This window comes from the organism of the source record quoted next, unplaced genomic scaffold (assembly GCF_019419815.1).
Source record: "Pyrus x bretschneideri cultivar Hongxiangsu unplaced genomic scaffold, Pyrus_bretschneideri_v1 Contig8, whole genome shotgun sequence".
NCBI lineage: Eukaryota > Viridiplantae > Streptophyta > Magnoliopsida > Rosales > Rosaceae > Pyrus > Pyrus x bretschneideri.
Genome location: NW_025999820.1, coordinates 1,085,000 through 1,107,215, shown reverse-complemented (window position 1 = coordinate 1,107,215; position 22,216 = coordinate 1,085,000). Strand labels below are relative to the sequence as shown.

The following is a 22,216-nucleotide window of genomic DNA, read 5'->3' as shown; positions in this document are numbered from 1 at the left end:
AAGAGATATACATAGATCAACCTCTAGGCTTCGAGGCCAAGGGACAAGAGCGCAAAGTTTGCCGCCTAAAACGTTCCATATATGGCCTCAGGAAAACGTCTAGACAATGGAACATTAGATTCCATAATTCAATCATTTCATTTGGTTTTGTGATGATTGAGGAAGACCACTATGTGTATCTTAAGAAATCCGGGAAAAGTATTCTCATACTTTCTCTATATGTTGACGATATCCTAATAGCGGGAAATGACAAAACCTCCATAGAAACCACGAAAGCATGGTTGTCATCCCATTTTGAGATGACAGATATGGGTGAAGCACATTATGTACTTGGAGTTAAGATGTCGAGATATCACTCAAGGAAACTTCTACGTTTGTTTTAAGAAACTTACATTAAGAAGGTACTTGAATGATTTAAGATGGAGAACTCCAAACCCATAGACACTCCTATGGAAAAAGGCGCGATATTTTCCTTAGAACAGTGTCCAAAGACTAAGAAAGAGAAATAATAAATGGCAAACATCCACTATGCCTCTACAATAGGAAGTCTGATGTACGTGATGCTTTGCACGCGCCCAGACATTTGTCATGTCGTAGGCATGGTAAGCCGCTATCAAAGTAATCCTAGACGAGCTCACTAGCAAGCCATCAAGAGGATTATCAAATTCCTGCAAGGAACAAAAGACTTGGACCTATGTTACTAAGGAGGAGATTTGAAGTTGAGAGGATATAGTGATCCAGACTGGGGCAAATGATAGAGATGAACGTAAGTCCACCTCAGGTTATGCTTTTGTCCTTGGAGGTGGAATTGTTTCTTGGTGTAGCAAGAAACAAACTTGTTTTGCTCTGTCTACAATGAAGTCAAAATATGTTGCCCTTGGATCAACTGTTCAAGAAGCTGTTTGGCTTAGGAGGTTTCTACGACAGATGAGAGTTATAGCTTATGCTCAAGAAGTTGTACTTGTCTACTATGATAGTACTTCAGCCTTAGCATACACTAAAGATCCTAAGGATCATGGAAAATCTAAGCACATAGATACACGATATCATTTCTTTAGGAACAAGGTTACCAAGGGTCAAGTAGTGTTGAAACATATCTCGACCAGTAATATGCTTGCTGATCCCATGACTAAACCCATAATTAGAAAGTCAATTATGACTCATGTAAAGAATATGGGTTTATGTAGGGTTTGATGTGTTTTTTCTTTGTATTTGACATTATTATTGAGTAAAAAGGCATTGAAGTTTTTCATTTCATATTTGTTTATTTTTGAAATGTTTGTTTACACATCTTTACAAGTGTCACCAAGTTAGAATCGATTTTTTACATGAACAATTCACCCTGGCCCTGAGATAGTGAGTAGGATGTGACATTTGTGTCCTCATTACATTGGACTGCAAGACTGGACATGTGTATGTTGAATGTACCAATATGCACAAGGTAAACGTCACCTTAGAAATGTCTGAGATGAGACTTAACAGAAGTCGAACATGAAATTTATTTTATGTTGAAGTTTGTAAAGCTAGATATGAGTATCTAAATGGGCACCAAGAAGGCGACTAGGCTAGCAAACTCAGGTTAGGCGCTTGTGTAGTGACTAGACTAAGATCTGTATGGTGTATGTCCAATGGACATGTGACACACTCACTAAAATAAGGATACACCATAACATACAAATCATACTGTATGTGCTATAACTGACTGATAATGAGAGTGATGAATTGATACTTGCTTTAATCACTATGTGAACTACAAGGAATCTATATGATTCCACCTTTATGCCCTTTGAACTAAAGTTTATGTCAAAAAGATGAGGTTTGATGATCGCCACTTTAGCACATTTATCTAAGACAGTCAAGTTGCTACTGTCCCAAGAGGTGTGTCTAGGCAAGCAGTTAAACCAAATTAGACTGAAATGAGAGCTTAAGGAAAATAGTTCGAAGATAACACCATGTCATGCGATTCATTAGCTACGCGGCGTCTTTTGATATTTGTTATCAAACATAAGACATGGATAAATGATACTTGTGAGACATGACATTGTTTTTTATTTCATAACGAGGGATAAAGAATGTCAAGTCTGGTGTGTGACGAACAGTTTAGTGTATAAAGCGATGAACTTCTGAGTGATGCACTGTTGTTAGTTTAGTGATAGCTTAATGGCAGTGCTTCTGGTTATGTACGTTCTTTCTCGCGAGGTCGCACGTCCCATTTCCTATATAAGTGTTGGAAATATGCCCTGAAAGTCAATCTTTGGAAGAAACCTTTCAGGACAATGAATTGATGTATATATATGACTCTTATACATCGGAAGGCAAAGATACTAATTAGGACTATCTCAATGAACGAAATATGTCCTAAATAGTGAATCCATGGACAATGGATCGATGGAAGAAGTAACCTAATGATGTTAGATTACAGAGACCTTCTTCTCATAACCATCATGTCCAAAAAGGTTCCTGGTCATAAGGATTGTCGGAGGGATACTGACAATCCATAGACTAGTACATACTATGTCCGCTTCAATTGGAAGGATGGAAAGTCTCATCCCATTCGTGTAGCGACACTAAGACAAGCATGTAGGTGCTCATTAAGGGAATGAGTTCACTGAACACAATCGAACGAGAGTACTTGCATGGAGGTCTACTCACATGTCAAGCAAGTAACTCTAATGGTTGGAATAATGTAAGTAATCCTTTGACCTGAGGCATCGTCGTTGTCTTGTGGTTAAGTACTTAATCTTTGATTATGTTAAAGTCATTCCATTCGCGAATGTCCAAGGCATCATTGGGGTTAAGCCACTTAGCCATGAAGGCAAGTGAATGCGCAACAAGGAATCTCTAATCCTCGATAAGAGAGGATGAATACTCCAAGATATGATTCGGGAATCTTCGGCCGAAGTATCGAGCGTAATAAAGGAAAGCGTTCCTATACGTCTCAAATGAATCGTATAAGAAGGAATAATCACATTAGGGGTTTGACATTATAAATCCATACCCTAGTAATGTGATTGAGAGTATTGTTTTAGAGAAGGATCGAATTACATTGTAATTCCAACTGAATAGGTTCTCCGAATAACTTCTACATTAGCTTGGGTAGCCATGATATATGGTTAGATGTCACTCATGGCTTGTGAGTTCTTCTAGATGATTAAATGTAGTCATTAAAAGGAAGGTGAATTAAAAGTAAGTTTTAATTCACTAAGTGATTGGATAATCAATTGGATTGGTGCCAATCACCTCACTGCCTTGCTAATTAGAACCTAAAAGATTGTTCACCAATACACTCTTGTAGTGAGTAACTAATGGATGAAGGAAATAATTAATTGGATTAATTAAGTGTTTTGAAATCATAAAAGCGATAAAGATCGTTTTGGGCTTAAAGAAACGTTCGGGTTTAATTGGGCCCATTGGGCCAAAACCCATTGGGCATTTATTCAAGCATTGGATGACTTGAAATAATTAAAAGCCCAAAACCCAAACTAAACACAAAGGGCCGCCCAAAGAGAAGGGAGAGAGTAGGTCAATTGTTGACTTGTTTCTTTATGTAATAAAAGGAACATTATGATGAAACATGAGTGAGTGTGTTAGGTGGTTCATAAAACACAAAAGAAAAAATAAAATCTCTCTCTCTCTAACTTCAAAGGCCGGCCACCAAGGGGAAGAATTAGCTAATCATCTTGTCACCCTTTTTGGTTATTCCTTCATCTTTCTCATTACAAAGTGGGTGAGGATCTTTAGAGGTTTTCATATCTTTGGAAACTTGAAGAGGACCTAGGAGCACTCATTCTCAACAAAGTGGAGGAGGCAATGAGGGAGGCTAGGCTCAAGGAGTTCAAGGAGCAAAGAGCTTGGAGGTGGTCAATCCTTGGTCTTAGATCTAGATCAAGAGGTATAAAACTACTCCTAAACTTTGTTCTTCAATAAATTGTTTTTGATGCATCATATATAAACCTATGCATCTTGAAGGGGATTTGCATGACTATAGCTTTGATAAAATGTATGACATGCTTCCGTTGCTTTCGTATATAAATTTTGAATTGTATATGCATGCTAGTCACTAGAAATCCCACATAAATCTCATATTTTCCCTTCAATAAGGAGATAGACTAGAATGAAGTGACTTAAGTGTGTTGATTGAGACTATGCCACACCTTATGTGGTTGAGTGAGAGATGTAGGATTTATCTTATGGGATAAATAAATATCAAAGGATATTCCACCCACATGAGGATATTAACCTCTTAATTATCTATGTGATAATTAGATGAAAATCAAGAGATATTCATATTAGAATATACTTGGGATTATCATGGGATTTTCAGTCTTTGTACGCTCTTCCCAACCACTATATAAGGAGGCTTTGTGAAAGAGAGATAATACAAAAAGAAACACAAGCTTTTCCATAGTTCAAATACTCTAGTTAGATCTTTAGGGCTATCACTTTCGGCCCTAGGTCTGGGAGGCAAAAACCAAAGGGCAACTCGACATACCATAGCCAACCCGACGACCTGTGAGGTTCCAGACGTGCACGAAGGGTTAGAGCAGTTGTTCATATTTGTAGAAGCGTGTTGAGATTCAAGTTTCTGCATAAAAAGTACACACATCCTTCTGAATTTGTTTATTGTCTTCCAACAAGAACATTTTGCTTATGTCATATAGTTTTTGTATTTGTATCACAAATGAAACCCGATTATCGACATAGAATGGTTTGATTGTCTTCCATAACAATCATGTACAAAGTCATAAGCAGGCTCGGGGTGACTTAACAACATTTTTAGTGTGTGATTACATTAGGGAATATCTCGGATCAAATTAAATTGGGAAAGTGATAAAGATTAGTCTCTATTCATTCACAAGCTCATACAGTAGTATATGCAAAAGGGATGCAAACGCAAAAGACAAATGTGTGTGTACAATTGCCAATGAAAAATGAAGTGAAAGATGTTTCTCCCTCTTAACATATCTTACATTTGTCCATTTGATCATATGATTTAGGTTGTGGAGTTGGTGGATATAATTCACAGTTCAACTGAACTTTGTCCTACTAATAGATCTTAGTTTAGCCATAAGATTAGGAGAATAAAGATTTTTTTTTTGTTTTTGTTTTTTCTTCTCTTTTGTCAATAATAATTGAACAAGAAAATTTTCAAGACATGTATAGAAGGGTATGAAGAAACATAAAATATGAGGCTTGATTCAAAGTGAGACCCAAGATACATTGCCTTGTTTACCTTGCCTCTAGGTCGATCCGAATCAATCTATATGTAGGCAATGAATCTTTACTAGGAAAATAATAATTTTTACGCCAAAATGAATCGTGGTCTGAGACTTAGCAAATGGCCACACACAGAGCGCGTGTGTGTAAATTTTTTTATTTTATTTTTAAATAAAAGGAGAGATGAGAAGAGTGAGAGAGAATGTGGGACTACGGAGAGAGCTTTAATTTTAATTTTTTATTTTTAATTAAAGATATGTTAGAACCACATGTAGGTGACGATTTGAAAAGGAAAAAACAAAAAGCAAAATTTTAGGTGTAGAAAATTACATTTTTGCCTATATTTCTTATTCATGTTCAATTTTAATTGGAGAGTTAAAATGGTAATTTCATAAAATTTTGGTTGACGATTTTGAGATCGAAGTTTTGGTATGTTTGCCAAATGACTATTGAGTCTTATGTTGGCCCAAGGGCCAAATAAGTACAATCATAAGAAAGTAGGCCCAAATATTTAATTAGTTAAGCCCACGGGCCGAAGTAATAAACAAAGATTCTTAAAAACCCTAGCCCAAGGACTGAACAGCAATAAACAAAAATTATTAAAAACCCTAGCCACCACCTTGCTTATATTCGTTGTTACTGATAGGACCTAGCGTTTCTGGTCGACCAACAGAGAGAGAGGGAGCGGCGGAGCTAAAGTCACCAGCAGCTGCATATACACTACTACAAGCCGGCAATCATGGGGCGTATGCACAGCAGAGGGTTCGTTCTCTTCTCATTCTTTGAACAAAGTTCTGTGAGCCGATGATTTGTGCTCTTTGAGCCGTTGATTTGACTGGGATTGATCCGTTTTTCATGGTGGCTTTTGTGTTTTGTGGTGTTTTGCAGAAAGGGTATTTCAGCTTCGGCTTTGCCGTACAAGAGGACCCCACCTAGCTGGTTGAAGACCACTACACAGGATGTGAGAAAACCCCAACTCTTTAGCTCTTGAATTAATTTGGGTTGTTTTAGGTTTTTGTTTGGTTGATGAGAATATGGGTTGTGTTTAGATTTGTTTGGCTGATGAGAAAATGGACTAAAGTTCGAATATTTAGCTCAATTTTGTTCCCCATTGTTGGAAAATCTAGGTTCATTGCCATTTGGTTTCGGATGTTAAAAGATTTAAACTGATTTTATGATTTCATTTTATGGGTAGTATTTTATAATTTTGGCAACCAGGCCGCACTTTGTTGTTTAATCTGTTTTTGATGTGCTGTCTGTATTGATTGACTGATGAAGATCTACAATTGATCTTGTTGAAGCTAATAAAACATGGAGTTTGATATCGCTGTCTTATGTAATAAATGATAATTTAATTAGCAACGAACTTATAGTTTTGTTTCTTATATTCCGCTACATCTTTGCGATGCAGTTAACTTTTAGTTTCTATGTTATGTTACCTTGTTATCTTTTTATGTTGTTGGGTAGTAGTTCCCGTGTTTTTTTTCCTTTCCATTTTATATTCACCCAATCTTCAATTGTTTGTTTCTGTGGTCTGTGTTCACTCAATAAGTTTTATATGGTCTGTTAATACACAATGAATGGTGACACGATTTTGTGTCTACTGCATGCCTTTTTCCATTTAATCTCCATTGACTAAATGGAAGTTTGGTTATTTTTAACTCCTGATTGTTCCAGAGGTATCACTCTTGCTGCAGTAGACCAAAATTTCTATTTGTGTTTTGTGCATTATGGTTTAATAGCTTATCAGGTTGTTTTTTGCCTTTTAGGTTGAGGAGAACATCTGCAAGTTTGCCAAGAAGGGTCTGACACCCTCTCAAATTGGTGTTATTCTTCGTGATTCTCACGGTATTGCTCAGGTGAAGAGTGTCACTGGCAGCAAGATCTTGCGTATTCTGAAGGCTCATGGTGCGTATCTTGAATTTGTTTTCATAATAACCTCTTTGTTCATAGGAGAAATCTTGAAAATTATATCTTATACTTTCCTTTTCGCGTGGTTAGGTCTTGCCCCTGAAATTCCTGAGGATCTTTACCACCTGATCAAGAAGGCTGTCTCAATCAGGAAGCATTTGGAGAGGAACAGGAAGGACAAGGATTCTAAATTTAGACTGATTCTGGTTGAGAGCAGAATCCATCGCCTTGCTCGTTACTACAAGAAGACAAAGAAGCTTCCACCAGTCTGGAAGTAGTAAGTACCTTTTTGTATTTCATTTTAAGTAGTCATAGATTTCATTAATCTTACTTGAAGATGCGCAGATGGGTCATTGCCTAAAAAACACTTGAGAATTTTATCAGAATAGTTAAGTAATAAACACTGCCATAGGTCTGCTAAATCAAACTTTGGATATGGGTCCCAGCAGTTTAATCTTTGATGCGGTTTTACAAATCTTGGATTTAGTTCATGTATTCTATAAGTCATAAACCACTGCCCTAACCAAATTGTGTACTGTATTATGTAAACTAATTCGTTTTCTGGTGTTCTTACGTATCCAAAATCGGAATACCTTATTAAACGTGGTAATCTAATATTTGTTCCCTTGAAGAATGAAATTTGAGTCATGTCAAAGTGTGTTGGCTTTCCTCCTAATTCATAGTTATGCTTGTTGTACAAGTAATAAATCATTGTTAGGCTGAAGCGGGTCTCACCATGAAATCGTTGTTGTTCCGTGTCTTGTACTATAAGTTTACATGTCAACTGTCGTGTCATTTGCAATGAAATTGTAGCGGCTACCTTGAATGCTTACTCCTTGGTTCTGTTGTTTGCAGTGAATCGACCACCGCCAGCACTCTTGTGGCTTAGGAAGGATATGATTGGCAACAGTTTTGTTTGCTCCTGTTAATGTACTTTTTAAGAGAGTAGTACTTATGCTTTAATGTCTTATTTTCTTTCATTTGCTTCAAGTTGGATGACTTAATTCAGAATCCTGTGGAACACTCCTTCGTTGTCGATGCGCGTTTTGGATATTTTTCTCATATTCAGCTGCATAACTGTGCTATCTCTCGTGTTTGTTTAGTTTTCCATGGGGAGTTGATTTTGGTCGCCATATATGAAAAATCAAACAAAAGCGATCAGAGTTCTCTGCTACACCCACACCTGGGTTTTCTATTCAAATTCTTCAATTGGGTGTCGCCATATTCGATATACTTAAAAGAGTAAACTATTGATTTTCCTCCTAATTTTCACGTAGCTTTCAATTTACCCTCTATTATTTAATCCTCGTTAATCACTATTTTTTCCATGCTATATAATTAGCTTGTGTTTTTTTGTTGACAAGACGCATGATACTTAACCACAATAATGGAAAGTAATCATGCATTTATACCATGGTTTGAGTTTGATCTTCAACTAAGGAGAGTATTCAATTGGGAATTTGTGAGATTTTAATTCATTTTTATGGAATTTAAAAGATTTGGAGAGATTTCAGATAAAATTTTAATTCAATTCCCTTACAATCTCATGAGCAAATGTGAGATTTGTGGATGCTTAAAATACATTACGAAATATCTTCAGTTCTCTCTTATTCTTCAACTTTTTCAAATTCTTTAAAATAAATTTCTAATTGAATACAATTTTAATAAACTTTAAAATCCGAATTAAATACATTTTGAATCACTTAAAATTATGATTTAATACATTTTAAATTATAGAGGATCGTTTAAAAGCCTGATTAGATATCCCTAAATCTATTATAAGAATTAAAAACTCTTAAAATTTCAATTGGATGCACCATCCTAAGTATTTAATTCACTAACGCAACAGCTCAAAAAATAATAATAATAAATAAATAATTGTTGACAAGAAACTCTCTTAATACAGTACTTTTTTTTTGGCGGGAAGGAGGATATGAACTCCGAGTCCCAATTGGGTTTTGGAGTTTTTCTGGTACAAATAGCTGGGATTAGGACTTAGGAAACTGTAAACCCTAGTTCCCCAAATTCCTCTAGATTTTCCCGCTGTATTCAAACCTGAGGCCAATACTGATGAAGGGGCACGAGAGGCCCTTGACCTTCCTCAAGTACAACAGGGACGGCGACCTCCTCTTCTCCTGCGCCAAGGATCACAAACCCACCGTCTGGTTCGCCGACAATGGCGAGCACCTCGGCACCTATCGCGGCCACAATGGCGCCGTTTGGTGCTGCGACGTTTCCCGGGACTCCTCCCGCCTTATCACTGGCAGCGCTGATCAGACCGCCAAGCTTTGGGACGTTCAGACCGGCCGACTGCTCTTCACCTTCAACTTTGACTCCCCGGCCAGGGCTGTTGACTTATCCGTCGGCGATCGGCTGGCTGTTATCACCACCGACCCCTTCATGGGGGTCACTTCCGCGATTCACGTCAAGCGCATTGACAGAGACCCCGAAGATCGTAACAATAATCTCCTCTTATTTGCTTTGCCCTGTTTTTAGTTTATAAAACGAAATTGAATACGATGTTTTTTTTATTACGAGCGATATTACTACTTTAAGCTAAACTAATTCGAATGTAATTTTGAATGTAATATATAATTCGTTGGTTTCGATTTTTCAGAGGTTGGTGAATCGATTTTGTTTCTCAAGGGACCTAAGGGACGAATTAATAGAGCTGTTTGGGGGCCTTCGAACAGAACCATCGTAAGCGCCGGAGAAGACGCAGTTATTCGCATTTGGGATGCAGAGGTGAGTTATTGTTGGCTTGTTCAATTCTTGCATTTGAAATTTCGAAACTCTTCGTTAACTTTGTTGGCAATGAGCGTTGTGTTGTTGTATTGCAGACCGGTAAATTACTTAAGGAGAACGACCAGGAAGTGGGTCACAAAAAGACGATAACTTCACTTACAAAATCCGCCGATGGTTCACATTTCCTAACTGGTTCCCTTGATCAATCTGCCAAGGCAATGCATCTCATACTCGCCGCCTTTCTTTTGTTCGTATTGAGTTGTTGCCGGCTCTGTACTCTTTACTGAACTGGGTTTTCTGTTGCGTATTTTTTAGCTTTGGGATACTAGAGAGTTGACACTTATCAAGACCTATGTGACAGAGCGTCCAGTCAATGCTGTTGCAATGTCTCCTCTTCTTGATCATGTAAGTACATTTCATCTCAAATGGGTTTGCATTATCTTCTTGCCAACTTGTTTCAAGTCAAAAAGTTTCCTGCATAAGTTCTAAGTTTGACGATTTGATTATACTTAATCAACACACTTAGTTCCATCGCATCTCTCATTTACGCGCAATTAATCAAAACAAAATGCTTTTTGTTGCTGTCCAGGTGGTACTTGGTGGTGGTCAGTATGCAGGAGATGTCACCAGAACTGATCATCGTGCTGGGAAATTCAAAGCCAAATTCTACGACAAGGTAAACCATTCGACTTTGTTTATGTTTTGTAGAATGAATGTTCTTTGTTGTTGTCTCTTCAGTACATGGTTTTTAATTCTTTTTCCGGATCCTATAGATTCTTGAAGAAGAGATTGGAGGTGTTAAAGGGCATTTTGGACCTTTAAATGCTTTGGCTTTCAACGGGCTTATAGCTTAGTTGATTATAAGCGTTCACCCTTTGCATTTGAGGTCCCGAGCAATGATTCCCTCCTCTCACAATATCGCTTCTATAAAATAAAAAATGTTCATACGGTTAATTGGAAAAGAGTACTGTGTTTATAAGCAACATGCAAGTAGGCTCATATATTCATCTGGCTATGCCATCTTCCCAGTTCACTGGCTATGAACAATGTAGCTTCTATTCCGCTACGTCATCCACAGCTGCACATTTACAAAGCAATTCACTATGGCTTACGAGCATCTGTGAAGGAACCCCATCACGTGAAATGCAGTTCACTGGTTCTAAAACAATTGAGTAGAAGATTGTATTTATAAAGTTTGTATCAGTAACTTGAATCTGTTACACTACCACTCCCCTACATCCGAGCACAAACCCTACCGCTCGTAGCGCACACTGCCACTCCAAACACGAGAAACGTGGAGTACCATTGTTTGCTCTAAGTGCAGCGAAGCTCCAAAGAAAAATTGCCCTTGGAGTGTGCATAAAAACATTCGATCCTTGAGAATTGGTGTATGAAGAACTTACCGTACCTAATTGGTCATCAAGAAAAAACTAGTGGGAGATTTAGCAGGAAGAGCTTGAAGGAGCTAAAACTGCAATCTGCTGGATTCTCATGACCAAAATTGTGGAAATGATGGAGGATGAGTCCGCTTATACCTCTTAAATAAATGGTATATGAAGAAATATGATGAGTTATTCAACTAAAGACCGTATGAACTACAACTAAATAATGAGGCCGCCGTTTTTACCAAGAAATGTGTTAGTATATATGTTTAATATTTAATGGGGTTATGCTAATGCTAATGCTAATGCCATATTATTCTACTTATTTGATAAGCATTTAATTAGCCAAATTAGCGTTGGACATTTTCTATATAACACAAAATGTCTGATTGTAGTTAGAAGAAGACTGAAATGTTTATGTCATCTTCTTGGTCTCCGAAAGAATGAACTGCTAGGACGAAGCTACCCGTTGGTTCTTTATTAAAAAAAATGTATATATTATTGAATCTTTGCTTTCAAGAACTCAGAGATGTAAAAAATATCTTCTTCTCATTTCACAAAAAAACAGTAATCAATACATTTACATCAGGATATATAGATACAATTCTATTGACAAAACTGACCTCAACATACATCAATTAATTACACATCTACCCTTGTCTAACTAACTCCAACTATACAATTACCACTAGACTCTTTACACCCCCTCAAGCTGAGACTGGGGACAGGAAAAGTGCCAAGAGGAAGCTTGGATTGCAAAAAACAGAATCTGTGTTTTGATAGAGATTTGGTATGAATATCAGCTAATTGATCTTGGCTGCAGACATAAAGAACTTTAATCAAATGTGCCAAGACTAGCTCCCGAATGTAATGATAATCCACTTCGACATGCTTTGTCCGAGCATGAAACACAGGATTGGAGGCAAGAGAAATAGCTGAAATGTTATCACACCAAAGAGTGGGAACTTTAGACAAAGGAAAGTTGATATCAGAAAACACTTTGCAAATCCAAGTGATTTCAGCTGCAGTGTGGGCTAAAGCTCGATATTCAGCTTCGATAGAAGATCTGGCAACAGTGGGTTGCTTTTTAGCATTCCAACTAACCAGATTTGGACCCAGAAAAACACAGAAACCAGTAGTAGACCTTCTATCAAAGGTACAAACGGCCCAGTCAGCATCAGAGTAAACCGTGAGGTCAAGAGAACCCTTTTTAAACCAAAGACCTTGTGTAAGGGTGCCTTTTAAAAACCGAAGAATGCGTTTGACAGCCTGCATGTGTTGGGCCCGTGGGGAATGCATAAACTGACACACTTGGTTTACAGCAAAAGAGAGATCAGGCCTTGTCCAAGTAAGATACTGTAAGCCACCCACCAGAGATCGATATTCAGTGGGGTCAGAGAGTAAAGAACCACTGTGATCAAGTTTAGTGGTACCAAGTGGAGTGACACACGGTTTGGCACCTGCCATGTTTGCCTTGTTAAGAAGATCAAGGAAGTATTTACTTTGATGCATGAAGATGTTGGAAGTATGCCCACAAAGCCACTCATTTGATGTAATAGCTTTTTGGAATACTTATTGTGTTAAACTTTTATATGTTTAATAGAAGGGCAAAGCTTATTGTTAATCACTATTTATAGTATCTTGTGTTTAAGCAATAAGGGAATCCAAGGAATGTATTTGATCTAAGAGACAAGTGATTTAAGTTAGTTAAATTAACGAGACCTTTCTCTTATGTTCATTCCTAAAACGTTCCTAGCCATAGGATTGCCAATTGGGCATTGACAATCCGCTAAGGTTAGTATGTGTTATGTCGACTCAAGCGTGAGTATGAACTAGTCTCAAGTCATTTGGTGTTGGACACTAAGGCAAACACATAGGTGCTCGAAAGAGTAATCGAGTACACTGAACTACGATCAAATAAGAGTTCGAACATACATGTCATGTAAGAACTTAATAGTTGCAATATGCAAAGTAGTCCTTTGACCTGAGGCATCATTGATGTCTAATGGTTAGGTCCTTGATCTTTGATTATGTCAACGGCATTCCATTGGAGTGTCCACGGCATTGTTGGGGTCAAGCTATCTAGTCATGTAGGCATATGAATGTACAACAAGGGATCTCTAACCTTCCATGATGGAAGGAGAATACTCTAAGATATGATTCGAGAGTCTTTGGCCAAAGCATATGAATATGACTAAGGAAGATGTTCCAAATCTTATTCGATTGAATCATATAAAGAAGTATCACATTGGATAGAAGACATGAAACAAACTATCACTCAAACAATGTGATTAAGAGTATTGTATTAGAGAAGGACCGTATTGCATTGTAGTTGTAACTGGATAGGTTCTCCAACCACTTCTACTTAGCTTGGGTAACCATGACATGCTGCTAGGCGTCGCCCATGGTTTGTGGAAGCCCTAAAGATTAGCAAACACTAATTTAAGGGAGAATTGAAATGTGGTTTCAATTCACAATCGATCGTTAAGAGTAACATCGCCCACTACCTCGCTAATTGGAACCTAATGGATCGTACACCGAGTAAAGATATAAGTGAAGAAATTATATGAAATGGATAAGCAATTAAATGGTTTAATTGAAGAATGGTCAAGATTAATTAAATAGTTAATTAATTATACGAAACGTTCGTATTGGGCGTTTAAGTTAGTTTTGGGCTTCGGGGCACAAAAACGTTTTGGCCCACAAGGCCCATTATGTTTAAGATTGTATGACAACTAAAACAAAATGGGCAATTAAGCCCAAAAACACTAAATGGCCGGCCATAACCTTAAGGGTAGTGAACTTGGCTTAATTGCAAGTTTGCCACTCCATTGTGAGGTGGTATAAATACATCTTTATAGCCATTTCACCCTAAAAAGGGGTTTCTAATTGAATTTGGGTGAAACCTATTCTCTCATTACCTTAGGTGAGGAACATCTAGCAATCTTTCTTACCTAAGTCATCCATTTCATCTTCACACAATATCTTTGGTGTGGAGACTTAGAGACACCAAACTTTTGGTGTTTTGGAGATCAAATCCTCAAAGAAGAAAAGGAGCACTAAAAGGGAGGAAATCACAAGGAAGATTCAAGGAGCAAGGAGGTGACTTGAAGGCCCTCCACTTGGGTGAATCCCTTGTGTAATCAAGGATGAGCTTCAAGGGTAAAGAATCTCTAAATTCTTGTTCTCTTTAATTTTGTTAAAGAGTCTTATGGTTCACCATATACTAGGCTTTGAAAGTCATGGGTTTTATGAATTGTTTTTGAATGCATGCCTACTTTAAAGAGTTATTAGTTTGCATATGTATTCAAATGTTCTTACATGTTCTTAGCTAGGACAAAATTTTTCCTTCAAGTGGTATCAGAGCCTAGGCCTAGTTTATGGTGGATCCTTTTGGGTTTTGTGATTTTTCATATTTTGTGATTTAAGTGTTGTAAATGTTACAAGCTTTGTTCTTGCTTTGAATATAAATTTTACTTGAAAATTTAGCATCTCAAATGTTGTAGATGTATTTCATTAAAGCATGAATAATGGAACTAAAAGTTGGTGCCAAGTGTTTTGGGAATTTCGGCCAAATCCAAAGGGTGATTTTTTGGGTTCATGTTAGGCTTGTTAAAATGGTTTTAAAGTGCTTTTTGGAACCCCTAAGTACCCTAGGATATTAACCCTCTTTTGAGTTGTGAAAATTTGAGTTTTGATGAAAGAAAACATCCATGGAGCTATTATGAGTTTTCATGTATGTTCTTCATATTTCTTGAAGTTCTTATCAAGAACAAAAAGTTTTGAAGTTTTGATTCAAAAGTTTTATGTTTTACATAAAGTTTTGATTATTAGTTGATGGGTGATGATTATGTCAAAGATATATTTTTGAATATTAGTTAATGGATGATGTTTGTTGGTAAGAAATGATTAAATGGTTTTAATTATATCAAAGGTATATTTTCTTTTCAAACCATCCCCTCTATCTTTAATCTCACCCACCAAAATCCACTTACAAAATTTTATTGTATCAAAAACTCAATATATCTATGAATGGCCGGCCACCCCTCTAGTGGGGGGCTTTTGTGCAATTAAATAAAGTTTTGATACTTTTGTGTATTTGTATTATGGCCCAAAAGTTTGTGTATTTGCAAAATGGCCCAAATAGAATGAGAACAAAAATTGTTTTGTCTCTTTAATGAGAATTGGATTTTCATTATATTTAGTTCCATTTAAATCAATTCTATGGATCCAAAAACCAATTGTTTAAAGTTGCTTTCTTAGTTAATTTAGTTAATTGAGAAAAGGGTGATTATGAACCAAAGGCCTCGATAATTGAGCTATGTGATTGGCCGATTTACATTATGAATGCTTGGGTTTTAAGTAATGTAGATATGAATGTAATTTGATTAGTTCAAGTTGTTGTAAAGGGCATAAGTCCATTATTTGTGTTGTAAAAGGGCATAAGCCCTTCTTATTATTTCATGTATTCCTCTTTGATTATATGTATGCAAATTGGAATAGTTGGGTCCAACGCCCAATAGGAAATAACGGTTTAATTGAATTAAACGCGTAACTAAAATCAACAACTATCTACCTTAAACCCAAGGTCCAACACAAGGCTCGTGTTGGATCAAATCAAACGGTTCATAATCATCCTAAAACCTAATATGACTATATAGTCCATATGAGGATGCAATGCGTTCGTTAGTAGTTCCATATAGTCTCGCTTATTTCAACGAAACAGTGGGAGTATTATATGCTACTAAATCATATTAACTTGGACCAATAGTTATGATAGGGCCATGTTCTTTTAATATGATTAAAATGTTTTGATGTAGCCCAAAACTACTCCCTCAAACGAATATTAAGTTGATAAACGAGAGATGTTTTGAACATTTCTTCGTAGGCCTTCCACCGTGGTGGGCTCCAATCGTTTGTGACTCATGCACCGGCTTCACCCTATAATGGGGAGGTACAAAGTATGGGCTTACATTCAGGAGGAGTCCATAAACATATGATGAGGTGAGTGTAGACAACGAGTATGCCAACATGATATAATTCTGAGGTTGTGCTTGAACCTCTACATAAACTAAGCATGGTGGGAATAACTTAACTAAGTGCAATGGTGCCAACATGATATAATTCTGAGGCATTCATTCTCTAGAGGCTAAACAAGATGGGTAATTACAAACGTTGTAAATGAATAATGCGTTATTCTCTCATCATTATTTTTGCTAACCAACATCGTATAATCGTGAGGTGGGCTTGGTAATGGTGAGTCTCCCATAACCCGCTAAGAGTTCAAAATAACTCTCGAATTCCATTGAGGGATGTGGAGTTTGCCAAAAATAGTGGGTGATACTATTTGATTCAAGACCCAATCAAGTAGATTAATCAACAATCTAATACGATTTCTGTTATGTTATGTAGTTAACGACATGCCTAAAATACTACCCACCATTATACTTGACAAAATGGCCCAAGACTTTTTCCTTGCATATCTCTCGGATGATTTCACTAAGTTTATTGTAAACTATAAAGTGAATAGATTCGATCATACTTTTAACGAGATGATTGACATGTGCTGTAAATTTGAAAAAGGTTTCAAAAAGGACAGTGGGAGTAAGAATGCAAAAACAAGGAAAAGGTTTCTTAAGAAGAAGGCAAAGAAATCCAAAGGAACATGCTTTCATTGTGGAAGGGATGAACGTTGGAAGAAGAAATACAGGGTGCGCATTGCGAGCCTTATGACACGAACTTTTGAAGAGACTATTTCGGTCATAGAAAGTGCTTTTACAGTGAGCTCCAATTCCTGGATATTTGATTCAGGAGCTAGTCAACATATCTGTAATACGATGCAGGGACTAGTAGGGAGCAAGACACTGCGCAATGGGGAGATAGTTGTGCGAGTTGGGAACGGCGCCAAAATCTCTGCAAAAGCAATAGGCACCTACATGCTTAACCTACCCTCTGGGGAAGTCCTGGAACTTAAAAATTGTTTATATTTTCCTTCATGTATAAAGAATTTGATTTCTATCTCTAAGCTTTTACGAGATGGCACTCAGTATTGTTTGACAAAATGAGTTGCACTTTATACTTGAACGGTCGTATTATCTCTCATGGTAATATGATAGAGGGACTTTTTCACCTAGAGACGAATAGTGGGATGCACTGTATTGAAAGCGGGAATACCTCAAAACCCAAAAGGGCTAGAGAAGAAGTTAACCAAGTTAGACTTTGGCATCTTAAACTTGGACATGTAAACCAGGATAAGATTCGCAAGATGGATATCTTAGCCCATTAGGTAATGACCTTATGGGAACTTGTGAACCTTGTCTACTGGGGAAGATGACCAAATCTCCATTCACTGGGAAAGGAGAGCGTGCCACTGAAATTCTAGGGTTAATCCACACTGACGTATGTGGACCTATGTCTACTACGTCGAGAGGAGGCTTCTCCTACTATATCACATTCACCGACGATCACTCTCGGTTTGGCTATTTGTATCTTATGAAGTACAAGTCAGAGTCCTTTGAAAGGTTCAAAGAATTCAAGAATGAAGTTGAGAAGCAAACTGGGAAACAGATAAAGACCTTAAGATCGGATCGAGGGGGTGAATATCTGAGTGACGAATTCCTAGATTATCTCAAAGAGTGTGGAATTGTATCACAGTGGACTCCACCAGGAACTCCTCAACATAACGGAGTTTCTGAGAGGAGAAACCGAACCTTGATGAACATGGTTCGTTCTATGATGAGTTCCGCTGATCTACCAATATCATTCTGGGGATATGCACTACACACAGCAGCTTATTTGCTAAATGCAGTGCCTTCTAAATCTGTTCCACAAACACCATATGAGATATGGTATGGAAAGAAGCCAAGTCTTAAACATCTTAAGATTTGGGGTTGTCCAGCATACGTTAAGAAACAAGATGCTGGAAAGCTTGAAGCGAGATCCGTTAAATGCTATTTTGTGGGGTATCCTAAACAAACCTATGGATACGAATTCTATCACCCTGACGACCAGAAAGTCTTTGTCGCCAGAACTGCTATATTCATGGAGGATGAATTAGTTCTTAAAGGAACTAGCAAGATAGAATTGAAGGAAATTAATGAGATTAATGATGAACCACAAACAAGCACTCGACAAGTTGACAACCCTGTTCCTGAACCCCTAGCTCCACGTAGATCTGAACGGGTTAGTAAGCAACCTAGGAGGTATGGCTTAGACAATGACTTTGCGGAATTGCACCTTCTAGGTGACAATGACACAAAGGAGGACCCTAGAGACTACAATGAAGCAATGTTCGACATTGATTCAAAGAGATGGCATGAGGCCATGAAATCCGAGATGGATTCCATGTATCAAAATCAAGTCTGGACTCTTGTAGACCCTCCGGAAGGTATAGTACCTGTTGGAAATAAATGGGTATTCAAGAGGAAGATAGGCGTTGATGGGAACGTGGAGACTTATAAGGCTAGACTAGTAGCCAAGGATTACAGGCAACGAGAAGGGATTGACTATGAAGAAACTTTCTCTCCTGTAGCCATGATTAAGTCCATTCGGATTTTGCTTGCTATAGCTGCGTACCATGATTATGAAATCTGGCAAATGGACGTGAAGACAGCCTTTCTGAACGGCTACCTAGAGGAAGAGCTTTATATGGCTCAACCCGAAGGTTTCGTGTCCAAGTCTGAAAAGACTAAGGTATGCAAGCTTCAGAGGTCCATTTATGGACTTAAGCAAGCCTCCAGGAGCTGGAACATTCGTTTTGATACTGAAATCAAATCGTTTGGTTTTACTCAAAACGAAGACGACAATTGTGTTTATCAAAAAGTCGTTGGGGAAGCAGTTGTATTCCTAGTGTTATATGTAGATGACATATTACTATTCGGGAATGACACTGCAGTACTTTCTTCTGTAAAAGTGTGGTTGTCCAAAACCTTCCACATGAAAGATTTAGGAGATGCATCTTATGTACTTGGGATAAAGCTCTATCGTGATAGATCCAGAAAATTAATTGGATTATCCCAATCTATGTACATTGATAAGGTGCTAAATAGGTTCCAGATGGAACAATCTAAGAAAGGTTTTCTTCCTGTGAGACATGGAATTCACCTTTCTAAGTCCATGGGACCTAAAACTCCTGAAGAGATACGGCAAATGAATATTATTCCTTATGCTTCCGCCATAGGAAGTCTCATGTATGCCATGATATGCACAAGGCCTGATATCGCATATGCTGTGAGCATTACTAGTCGATATCAATCTAACCCAGGATCAGAACACTGGGCAGCTGTCAAGACGGTCCTTAAGTACTTAAGAAGAACTAAGGACATGTTCCTCGTTTATGGAGGAGCATCAGAGTTGCGAGTGGAAGGTTATACAGACGCAGATTTCCAATCTGACGTCGATGATAGAAGTTCCAACTCCGGATATGTATTCACTCTGAATGGTGGGGCTGTCAGCTGGAAAAGCAAGAAACAAAGTGTAATTGCTGATTCCACGACAGAGGCTGAATATGTCGCTGCAGCTGAAGCCGGCAAAGAAGCGTTCTGGATGCAGAAGTTCATCACTGAACTTGGAGTGGTTCCAACCATTACGTCACCAGTAACTTTGTACTGTGATAATAATGGGGCGATAGCTCAAGCCAAGGAACCCAGGGCACATCAAAAGAACAAGCATTTTGATAGGCGCTTCAATATCATTAGAAGATATGCTGCCGAGGGGAAAGTCAACATCCTCAAAGTTGCTTCGGCCGATAACGTAGCAGATCCACTAACGAAGCCAATGTCTCAAATCCAACTTGACCGCCATATGGAAAAGATGGGTATTAGATACATGGGAGGATGGCTTTGAGTGCAAGTGGGAGATTGTTGGAAGTATGCCCACAAAGCCACTCATTTGATGTAATAGCTTTTTGGAATACTTATTGTGTTAAACTTTTATATGTTTAATAGAAGGGCAAAGCTTATTGTTAATCACTATTTATAGTATCTTGTGTTTAAGCAATAAGGGAATCCAAGGAATGTATTTGATCTAAGAGACAAGTGATTTAAGTTAGTTAAATTAACGAGACCTTTCTCTTATGTTCATTCCTAAAACGTTCCTAGCCATAGGATTGCCAATTGGGCATTGACAATCCGCTAAGGTTAGTATGTGTTATGTCGACTCAAGCGTGAGTATGAACTAGTCTCAAGTCATTTGGTGTTGGACACTAAGGCAAACACATAGGTGCTCGAAAGAGTAATCGAGTACACTGAACTACGATCAAATAAGAGTTCGAACATACATGTCATGTAAGAACTTAATAGTTGCAATATGCAAAGTAGTCCTTTGACCTGAGGCATCATTGATGTCTAATGGTTAGGTCCTTGATCTTTGATTATGTCAACGGCATTCCATTGGAGTGTCCACGGCATTGTTGGGGTCAAGCTATCTAGTCATGTAGGCATATGAATGTACAACAAGGGATCTCTAACCTTCCATGATGGAAGGAGAATACTCTAAGATATGATTCGAGAGTCTTTGGCCAAAGCATATGAATATGACTAAGGAAGATGTTCCAAATCTTATTCGATTGAATCATATAAAGAAGTATCACATTGGATAGAAGACATGAAACAAACTATCACTCAAACAATGTGATTAAGAGTATTGTATTAGAGAAGGACCGTATTGCATTGTAGTTGTAACTGGATAGGTTCTCCAACCACTTCTACTTAGCTTGGGTAACCATGACATGCTGCTAGGCGTCACCCATGGTTTGTGGAAGCCCTAAAGATTAGCAAACACTAATTTAAGGGAGAATTGAAATGTGGTTTCAATTCACAATCGATCGTTAAGAGTAACATCGCCCACTACCTCGCTAATTGGAACCTAATGGATCGTACACCGAGTAAAGATATAAGTGAAGAAATTATATGAAATGGATAAGCAATTAAATGGTTTAATTGAAGAATGGTCAAGATTAATTAAATAGTTAATTAATTATACGAAACGTTCGTATTGGGCGTTTAAGTTAGTTTTGGGCTTCGGGGCACAAAAACGTTTTGGCCCACAAGGCCCATTATGTTTAAGATTGTATGACAACTAAAACAAAATGGGCAATTAAGCCCAAAAACACTAAATGGCCGGCCATAACCTTAAGGGTAGTGAACTTGGCTTAATTGCAAGTTTGCCACTCCATTGTGAGGTGGTATAAATACATCTTTATAGCCATTTCACCCTAAAAAGGGGTTTCTAATTGAATTTGGGTGAAACCTATTCTCTCATTACCTTAGGTGAGGAACATCTAGCAATCTTTCTTACCTAAGTCATCCATTTCATCTTCACACAATATCTTTGGTGTGGAGACTTAGAGACACCAAACTTTTGGTGTTTTGGAGATCAAATCCTCAAAGAAGAAAAGGAGCACTAAAAGGGAGGAAATCACAAGGAAGATTCAAGGAGCAAGGAGGTGACTTGAAGGCCCTCCACTTGGGTGAATCCCTTGTGTAATCAAGGATGAGCTTCAAGGGTAAAGAATCTCTAAATTCTTATTCTCTTTAATTTTGTTAAAGAGTCTTATGGTTCACCATATACTAGGCTTTGAAAGTCATGGGTTTTATGAATTGTTTTTGAATGCATGCCTACTTTAAAGAGTTATTAGTTTGCATATGTATTCAAATGTTCTTACATGTTCTTAGCTAGGACAAAATTTTTCCTTCAAGTGGTATCAGAGCCTAGGCCTAGTTTATGGTGGATCCTTTTGGGTTTTGTGATTTTTCATATTTTGTGATTTAAGTGTTGTAAATGTTACAAGCTTTGTTCTTGCTTTGAATATAAATTTTACTTGAAAATTTAGCATCTCAAATGTTGTAGATGTATTTCATTAAAGCATGAATAATGGAACTAAAAGTTGGTGCCAAGTGTTTTGGGAATTTCGGCCAAATCCAAAGGGTGATTTTTTGGGTTCATGTTAGGCTTGTTAAAAT

General features: G+C 37.7%; 2 protein-coding genes across 3 annotated transcripts in view; both read left to right on the top strand.

Moving 5' to 3' along the window:
• The first annotated feature begins 5,825 nt into the window (after positions 1 to 5,825).
• The window catches only part of LOC125473095 (40S ribosomal protein S13-like), a 34,474-nt gene continuing 18,083 nt past the window's right edge, over positions 5,826 to 22,216 (top strand). The window contains exons 1-5 of one of the 2 annotated variants that reach the window (XM_048575414.1): positions 5,826 to 5,979; positions 6,106 to 6,178; positions 6,987 to 7,125; positions 7,219 to 7,405; positions 7,984 to 8,230. In XM_048575414.1, the coding sequence (XP_048431371.1) occupies positions 5,957 to 5,979; positions 6,106 to 6,178; positions 6,987 to 7,125; positions 7,219 to 7,405; positions 7,984 to 8,017 (456 nt within the window). In that variant the 5' untranslated portion in view covers positions 5,826 to 5,956 and the 3' untranslated portion in view covers positions 8,018 to 8,230. Of the gene's footprint in view, positions 5,980 to 6,105; positions 6,179 to 6,986; positions 7,126 to 7,218; positions 7,406 to 7,983; positions 8,231 to 22,216 lie in introns of those variants that run through there. The other variant, XM_048575415.1, reaches the window with a different exon arrangement.
• Positions 9,190 to 10,727, top strand: LOC125473130 (eukaryotic translation initiation factor 3 subunit I-like). Its single transcript, XM_048575528.1, has 6 exons — positions 9,190 to 9,583; positions 9,746 to 9,873; positions 9,969 to 10,088; positions 10,189 to 10,278; positions 10,463 to 10,549; positions 10,647 to 10,727. Exons 1-6 carry the CDS (start codon positions 9,199 to 9,201, stop codon positions 10,725 to 10,727), a joined length of 891 nt encoding a protein of 296 aa, XP_048431485.1. The 5' UTR covers positions 9,190 to 9,198.

Bases quoted from the DNA above. Each gene is read 5' to 3' on its own strand.
- LOC125473130 (XM_048575528.1), top strand. From the start codon at position 9,199: ATGAAGGGGCACGAGAGGCCCTTGACCTTCCTCAAGTACAACAGGGAC. The intron at 9,584-9,745 runs GTAACAATAATC...TCGATTTTTCAG, and splicing joins TGACAGAGACCCCGAAGATC to AGGTTGGTGAATCGATTTTG. The intron at 10,279-10,462 runs GTAAGTACATTT...GTTGCTGTCCAG, and splicing joins TGTCTCCTCTTCTTGATCAT to GTGGTACTTGGTGGTGGTCA.